The sequence below is a fragment of the Boleophthalmus pectinirostris genome, unplaced genomic scaffold (genome assembly GCF_026225935.1).
Source record: "Boleophthalmus pectinirostris isolate CB_2022bp ecotype Guang Dong unplaced genomic scaffold, ASM2622593v1 HiC_scaffold_18, whole genome shotgun sequence".
Taxonomy (NCBI): domain Eukaryota; kingdom Metazoa; phylum Chordata; class Actinopteri; order Gobiiformes; family Gobiidae; genus Boleophthalmus; species Boleophthalmus pectinirostris.
In genome coordinates this window covers 43,860,159-43,868,701 of record NW_026571133.1, presented here as the reverse complement: position 1 = coordinate 43,868,701, position 8,543 = coordinate 43,860,159, and the positions used below count along the sequence as shown (strand labels likewise).

The following is an 8,543-nucleotide window of genomic DNA, read 5'->3' as shown; positions in this document are numbered from 1 at the left end:
AAATAAGCCTTTTCACAAACATCACATCATGTTTTTGTGTAACTCTTATAATTTTAGACATTTTAACGTGTTGTGCGGTCTGACCCCTCCTGTCACCCCACTGTACACACACCACGAATTTGATGTGTCAAAAAAATCTACTAAATAACTAATATTTTTTTTTAAATACAGCTGTCACTCTGCAGAACATCACACTAAATGAGAAAATAACAAAACAATAAAATTATTATAATTATTATATTATTATATAATAATAATTATTAAATAATTATTAAATTTAAATCCTTAATCTCTTAATCTTAACCCTTAAAATCTTTCAGGTACATAATTGACAGATTAACTCTGAGTTTATTATTTAGAAAGTCATTTAAATTCATAACAGCAAAAATGGTCCTCAAGTCAATTACCCTTTTACTGAACACTTTATTCTTACTTAATTACAAAACACATTAGACATTATTTATGTTATAATTTGGTATTTTGGTTCAAGACAACCTCACATGACTCTCTCATGTGGGTTTATAGTTTCAGTGGTGAAATCAGTGTGTTTAAACCTAAAATGTGTCTCTCTCATCTGAATGGTCACTCCTTAAATCCCAGCACCTGCACCAGTCATAAATTAGTGCTAGTGCAGCCTCTGCAGCTCAGAGAGGAAATTCTGGAGGTTCTTAGCTTTTACGTGAGGTTTGGTTTGTGAGACCTGGCCATGTTCAGTTCTGAACTTGTGATTCCAGATGGTAGTACAGGTATGCACGCTATAAAAATCCAGATACATTAAATAAAATAATACATTTCAAAAATGGAACTCAGTTTTGGCCCAAACACTCAACACTCTCAATTCTCTGTCTGCTCCCTGCAGAGAGAAGTACAGTCTCAAGTACAGTCTCTCATCAGAACGCTCTAGTGCCCAGGCTGAGGAGAGGAACAGCGCCCCTCGCAGACAGAAGCAGGACCTAACACTGGAGCCTTCAAGTACCCGGGCTGAGGTGAGTGCAGTGGCCCCCTGTGGACAAACCCTGTAGTTTATGAAATTCCTCAGTTGTCCAGGTAGAACCCAGGGCAAAGAAATTCTGAAATTCAATTTTGTCAACTGGACAAAAGTTTTTTGATCGAATACGTTTCACAGCTCATCCAAGCTGCTTCTTCAGCTCTGGTCAGACGCTGGTGGACACTGCCTTATATCTGCTGAAGGAAGGAGCTAACTACACTGTAATTACTCTGAAACTAGTAATCTTACTTGTTTACAGTTTCTGTGTGTTAGCTCGATCTGTTGAACTGCACTAAGTGTGGACTGGCACATTTTAGCAGAATCATTCAGGTCTCTGAACCTGAACAGGCTGTCACTATTGTTCTATTGTTTTCTTTGTTTTGATGTAGGCATGAGGATGGGGTTGTAAATAAGAAATAATGATAATAATAATAATGATGTTTGAGTCCTCCATTTCTCTTCAAGGAAGAATTGTCTTTCTTCACAAAAATAGCCTCTTTAACTCCCCTCTCAAACCATTTATTTTCTCTGACTGAGATCTGTACCTCACTATCCTCAAAGGAGTGTTACCATTTTGATGTGCGCTACATTGCTGAAGAAAACAGACAATAAACAATAATACTGAATGGCATCGCACCACTGAAGAGTTCCCCCCAAAATAATTGTTATCTGTACAGTATTTTTAATGAACATGAGCTGCAATGAATAAATGAAACATTTAATGAGCCATATAAGTTATATATGCTTCTACAGCTCAAATCTTCAGGAAAGTACAAAAAAACAACAAAAAATACAATAAACGATAAATATTGACACCTAAAAATAATAGTTTCATCTGTATTGTACGATAAGTCCAAATAACATTTACTGTGACAGACGTAGCTGGGAGTATCTTGTAACCATGGTGATCTTGCAGGCCCAGCCCTGCGCTCGGCCTTCTGGGAGACGGAGGCACACAGTCCCTCGCTCAGCCATCACAGGTGAGGCAGAACACTGTGCCCATGTTTATGTCCACTACTTGGAACTAGAGATGGGCGATATATCAGTTCCAATATTGGTATCGCCTGATACGATACAGTTCATCTATATCAGTATTGGCTGATATTCAGTATTCAATATTTAATATTCAGTTCTAATATTTTTGAGTGCCCTTTTCTGAGTAAAGAGTCAGAATAGAAATATGTAACTAATGATTTTATAGCGGATAAGATAAATATGTTTTATTATTTTTACAAAAGTGAAAATTTTATTTGTGATCTTTAAAGTTCGTAGTAAGGCCTAAAAATGTATCTTAAATTAAAGTAAAAGGTAAATATTAGTATCAGTATTGGTTCCAAAAAATCCATATCACACCATCCCTTACAACTACAACTGCACCACCTTGTGATGTCGTGTGGTAATGCAGGTGCCCCACTGTGTTTTTAAACTCCACACACCTTCACTAGAATCATTTGGATGACTTCAGCCCTGGAATTGCCGATCTCTACTGAATAAAAAGGTAAGAGGTATCTGTTAACTCAAACTACAGCTTCATGACATCACAAGGTGGAACAGAGCATTTTGAAATTTGGAGATGGAGACAGACTAATAATAAAGAGTTACTCAAACATGTGTGAATGAAACAAAACACAACTCCAGCTCTGTTTTTGAGGAGGGAACAACATTAGAACACGGCTCTATGTGTAATATAGGACATTTAAACATCCAGATGATGACTGCTCTTTTCCTTTAGTGGACACTTTAAGTTCTGAAATAAGACCTAAAAACTGTGCTGTTTCAGGTGTGCTGCAAGTGTCCATCCTCCGAGAGCAGGCCCACATCCACATCCACAGTAAGACTATCATTTTATTTAGATTATAAAGATTTCCGTGAAACATATAACATCCATAAGAGGACACTAGAAAGTGAATTAGCTAAAGATTTATTTATATGTTGGTCCTGGGTACAGTTTGGCTCAGTTGCAACAGCCCGTTTAGTCAACTAATCGATCAGCAGGACGTGTGGAGGGATGCACTGACTCAGCTTATTCTGTTCTGATACTTTGGCTTTAAGTATCTACCAATACTCGATATCAACCAATACTAGGGCAGAGAGTGCACACGCAAATGTGTCATTTAAAGTAATTACAGAACAACTTTATAAAAGTTACATGTTTAATATTATGTTTGAGCACACATTGGCTAGTAAATTGCACAGATTTTTGGACCAAAATGAGATATCAGCTAAACCAATATCCACCAAAATGTTCAATATCACCGCCAGTATCTGATACCAATATTGTATCGGTTCATCGCTAGGCATGTCTTTAGTGGACGACAGCCCGACTGTCCCCAGCCTGTACTGCAGCTCATAGTCATGTGTCTTCTGATATCTGAGAGTATGACAAGGACTGAAAACCACAGCATTTAAAAAAGGATTCATTATTATACAACTTTAAATGTTTACATTTCAATTCTAACATTTAAATGCTTAATTAGATTATAATATATTGTACATCAACACTAACCCAAATAGTGTGTCTGTGTGTGTCTATGTGTCTGTGTCTGTGTCTGTGTGTGTGTGTGTCTGTGTGTGTTCATGCAGTCCAGGAGGCACACAGGCTGGCAGGAGCACAGCGCCCCCTCAGGCAGAGGGCACACATGCAGAGTTGCTATGTCCAGGTAAGAATCATCTGTTCACACAGCTAAGATGTTTCTGTTCAACATGCTTCTCACAGAAATGTATTGTGCTTTTCATTTTCATTCTCACAAAGATTCCTTTTGAACAGAGTCTTCCAGTCAGGTTCTACTCATCATCAGAATCTCACATTTCCCTTTGCACTCATTAGGAACTTTTACTTTTCCAAAAGTAAACCTATTTTAGTATCATTTTTTAGGCATCTGTAATTTCTACTGCATATATATATATATATATATATATATATATATATATATATATATATATATATATATATATATATATATAAAAATTTTTAAGCACTTTTACTTGTTGTACTTGGTACTCCAGTACGACTAGTGGCACTATATATCTAGGAATAGAAGTCCCACCCGTAGTCGTGTGTAATGTGTGTGTGTGTGTGTGTGTGTGTGCGTGTGCGCGTGTGTGTGTGTGTGTGTATATATATGTGTCTGCAGGTGTGGCTGACCTGTGACCCCAGCACCTCCAGCAAGACTCAGAGTATGAGGAGCAATAGAGCCTCCTGCAATCAGAGACTGACCCTGTGAGTGTCAGATGCCCTTCATGTGTGTCAGATGCCCTTCCTGTGTGTCAGATGCCCTTCCTGTGTGTCAGATGCCCTTCCTGTGTGTCAGATGCCCTTCCTGTGTGTGAATGGGGTTTTATTTTGTGTAAAAACTGCTAACTCTGTAGTTTATAGTAGAGATGCACTGATCCAGCTTTTTCAGTTTCGATACTGATTCTTCTTCTTTGTTTATCTCTCAGGTAACACAGAACAGCTTTGTATGAATAGAAATTCAAACATTCTGAGACTTTCTGGGCCAGCTAATAAATAGTCTTATTACATCAATAGTCTAAATTTTTAGTATCTGTGCCGATATCAGATACCAATATCGTATAGGTGCATCTCTAGTTCAGACCTCTACAAACGTGTTCTGAAATGCATAGGATTCTTTTTGGTCTGTTCTCCAGTCCTAATGCTCTAAATAGTATGAGTGAGGCTATATGACTGCACCCTGTTGTGCTGTTGTTGCCATCTATGATTACCTTTTGGGATGAGTGACTGTGTTGTGTTGCTCCGTACAGGGCTGTGGTTGGGGCCCCTCGTGTCCGCTCTCGGCTCGTGCTGTCTCTGCACAGGTGAGACCTACACTCCAGAGTCCAGTCCTCCATACACGACTACACCCATGTCCTATACTCTCTGCTTTACTGCATACATAAAGAACTGATGAGCCTTTGTAAGTTAAGGCAATGCATGTCTTGCAGAAGTGGGAGCAGCTCTGTGATTGGCTGTATGAGTTTTGGAGTAACCTCTTTGCTTTCAAAGGTAAAATCATAATACCACTCTAAGTTTCACCTTTCATATTATCTGACTCTTCTTCCACTGCAGCCTGTCAGTGGTTGGTTTTATTTTTTAAGACCAAAGTTTGGTCTGAGGAAACACCTCCGCAGTGCATCAGGGTGGAGACACAAAACAGGTGAGTTTGAACTCTATTAATGTGAATTGTCTGTGTTGTACAGTGTGAAGGTCACAACACTGCAGTACTGCACCTAACCACGAGGCCACTAAAGCACAGGCCCAGCTGTTAAGAGCATGCAAGCAGACAAATGCACTTTTAAAGAAATAGTACTCGTCAGAGAGTAATAATCAAATTATAACAGAATAAATCTCCATTATAAATGTTATCATTAAAAGCTATATTTGATTTTAAATGTTTTACCTCATATCTGGGGACACATATAGGTAAAATTAGTGGAAATTAATGGTAAATAGTCATATTTTTCTGTAGCGCTTTTCCACCTTCAAGACACTCAAAGCTGTAAACCGTTCATACATACACTCATACCCCAGTGTACGCAGACAGTGGGGGCAAAGTGGGTTAAGTGTCTTGCCCAAGGACACAATGACAACTGGGAGCTGGAATCACACCAGCCAACCTGTGGGTCAACGGATCTGACCACACAACCCATGACGTTTATGTCGAGAGCGGGATTCGAACCACCAAGATCAGTGGACAAACACTCTACCAAGTGAGCTAAAGCCGTCCAAATTAAAAGCAATATTTTTTTTTTTTTCTTTGTAGCACTGTTACATTGCTAATTTTTTAAATTATTTTTTTTATCTATGGCTTTCGATCCTGAGCATAAAGAATAAGGACTTTTGAGGTTTAAGCGTTACCATTTAACACTAAAAGTCTGAGGGTCCAGAACACATGCATTTACTTCCATTCAAAAACCCAAGCAACCAAACGACTTCATTTTGATTTAAATGTGTTTATTGTACAGCACACTTGTAAAGTATTATTCTTTATGTACTTATGCATATGTATTTAGTGACCCTCCTTCAAATAGAGAGGGACATGCAGTGCTTTCAATTAGAATACTCCTCTCCAGTGTATTGCTATGGGCTCTGTGCTCGCTGCATCTCTGCTTGAGACTCTGGGTTGCTGTGGAAACCAGGAGCCCTCCCTCCTCCCTTTGTCATGATGTCACATACAGAAAAAGCCCCTCAGGAAGACTCAAGCTCAGACTTAGACTCCAGCTCATCTACAGAAGACCAGCTATCTCTGCTCCAGCGATCTCCCGTGTTCTCAGGCATCCTAACATCTCCCCCATTCTTGAAAACCATTTGGAGTTTGTGGACTCTTTTTCTAGGTTTGGCCATGGGCAAAGAAGTTGGACACAGTCCACTGTAGACTTTGTGGATGCTGGTTTGATGTTCTCTTCACTAAAAGCATCTGTCAGGTTGAACACTGAGCATGTTCTGGAGAAATGTCTTGTGGCCGTTCGATGGCACTCTCAAAGACACTGACGATGATGGTTTTTTACTCACAGCTGAGCACGCTGTCCCCTTCTGCATCAATCCGACAGTGTCTTCAGAGCCTGGAAGCCAAGTGGAGCCCAGTCTGGTGTCAAATGATGGACGCAGTGCACCCAAGGAGCAAGCTAACACCTGCAACACCTCCACAAGGGTCAATGCTAATGTCAGCTCCAGCTCCAACCCTGGCAGAACAGACAGCAGCCAGCTCAAGGTGAGTGGACCACTTTTCTTCACTACTTCAGCTCTGAGGCTGTTCTCTCATGCTTTCTCACACTGTAGCTTTTAAACAGTGGAGAATCATCATAGCTCTGACAGTCTCCACACATATGGAGCTGTCGTCTAACTCAGTGTGCCCACAGCCCCTCCCTCACTCAGCCTCATTAAACTTTCACATACAACTGAATATTTCAGCTCCACATCTCAGAGCTGTGCAGGGTGATAAAACTGTTGGTGTCCACCAGAGGCTGCAGAGTGACATCCTGTGGAGTTCAGGTCCTGGTCCTGGTCTACTGTGGGCTGTGGACCCTCCCCCTCTACTCCATAACCATTCTGCCCTGCAAAGGCAGAATACCATAATCATGTTTGATCAAAAATGAGTTCATGTCATTTTGTTTGTATTTGAGACCTCCTTTATCATGTGATTAAATATTGTGAAAAATATTGAGCTCAAAATTATTAGTCAGTTCCTGTACTCTGCCTGTGTATCATGAATCAAAAATAAGGCAAAGGCAAAAGGCAGTAACAGTGTATGTTTTGTTTGTGATTTAGTTCATAAATGTATTTTATTTTAAAATCCAACCTCTGACCTCCTTATTGTTGCGGCCTTGGCACACGGTCTTAACACATTACATAAATAAACCTTTGTATTCAGTTATACTTCAATGATCTTTAATGTGAAAGTATCTGGTGTATTTATTCAAACTGTACACACTATACTGCAAAGTCACTTTGTCAAACTGTTTAACTGTGTAAGTGTTGCTGCACTAAACAGGAAATCCAAAGCTCTTCTAGATCATTTCAGACAAACATCATGATGACTGGAGCTTGGTGACGTGTTTTTCTTATAATGGATCTGGGCAAAATCAAGCAAATAATGATCATGTCAGTTTCTGCCTTTTGCCTTTGAACGACTCCTTATTTTTGACACAACACAAAGACAGAGAACAGGAACTGACAGATAAGGGTCAAAGGTCAATTTTGAGCTCAATATTTTTCACATACAAATATTTCTTCATTATAGCAACTACTTGTCATTTTTTTCAGTTTCACACTCTGGAGAGTTAAGCTCTTTACCTCTGTAGGGCAGTATGGCCCCTGTGCTGAAGGGAGCTGGGCTCCTATTTGTCTCCATGGAATTGTTGCTCTGTTGGCTCTAATATTCCATAGTATGTCATAAAGCCTAACCTAAAAATCTGTCTCCATGGAGAATGTTCTGAAGTATGATGTTAACTTTTTATTTCCATGGAACCGTGCAGGTGATGTGCCACCTCCAGAAAGTCACATATTGTACCTTTCTGAATCTAATACATTTTTTGTCCTTAACATTCAGTAAATAAAAAATGTAATGAAAAGCCTGTTTACTAGGCATTGCCACATTTTATACATGACATAAAGTTTGTTATCCTTTATTAATGCCCTAATACAGTGTTGTCAGTAGCCTTAAGCAGCGTGGTGTAGGGGCCGGTCTGTAGTACTCTGCTGGTTCTTTACTCATGTCCCTGAGGAGTCCTCATGTGTTCTGTTATAGAGCAGGTCTGTGTGCGATGACAGAGTGTGTCCCTCTGTAGCACAGTCACAAGTCTCTGAGCCCGTCCACACACAGTACATCTACTCTGACAGGAGTCTGCTGGAGACATGCAGGGCCTGCTGGCGGTTACTATAGTCGCTATGGTGATCAGGTCCTGCTGAGCAGTACCACACTGAGCCTCAAGCCAGAGAAATCTCACCATAACCCTGTTGTTTTGCTCGTTTAATCCTGGCCATTATATGCAAGTGTTACTAAGGAAATGTCCCAAACTTCTTACTGACTGATTAGGATTCTCAGGCAGACTTGTGTCC

At 39.9% G+C, this 8,543-nt stretch overlaps 1 protein-coding gene and 1 long non-coding RNA gene across 2 annotated transcripts in view; both read left to right on the top strand.

Moving 5' to 3' along the window:
* Positions 1 to 885: 885 nt before the first annotated feature.
* On the top strand, positions 886 to 2,819 carry LOC129408886 (uncharacterized). The gene is made up of 3 exons (XR_008632131.1): positions 886 to 986; positions 1,905 to 1,968; positions 2,769 to 2,819. It is a non-coding gene; the product is annotated as an uncharacterized LOC129408886 (long non-coding RNA).
* Positions 2,820 to 6,423: 3,604 nt separating this feature from the next.
* LOC110172430 (regulator of G-protein signaling 3-like) overlaps positions 6,424 to 8,543 on the top strand; it is a 23,194-nt gene continuing 21,074 nt past the window's right edge. The window contains exon 1 of the mRNA XM_055153216.1: positions 6,424 to 6,696. Coding sequence (XP_055009191.1) covers positions 6,424 to 6,696 — 273 coding nt within the window. The remainder of the gene's footprint in view (positions 6,697 to 8,543) is intronic.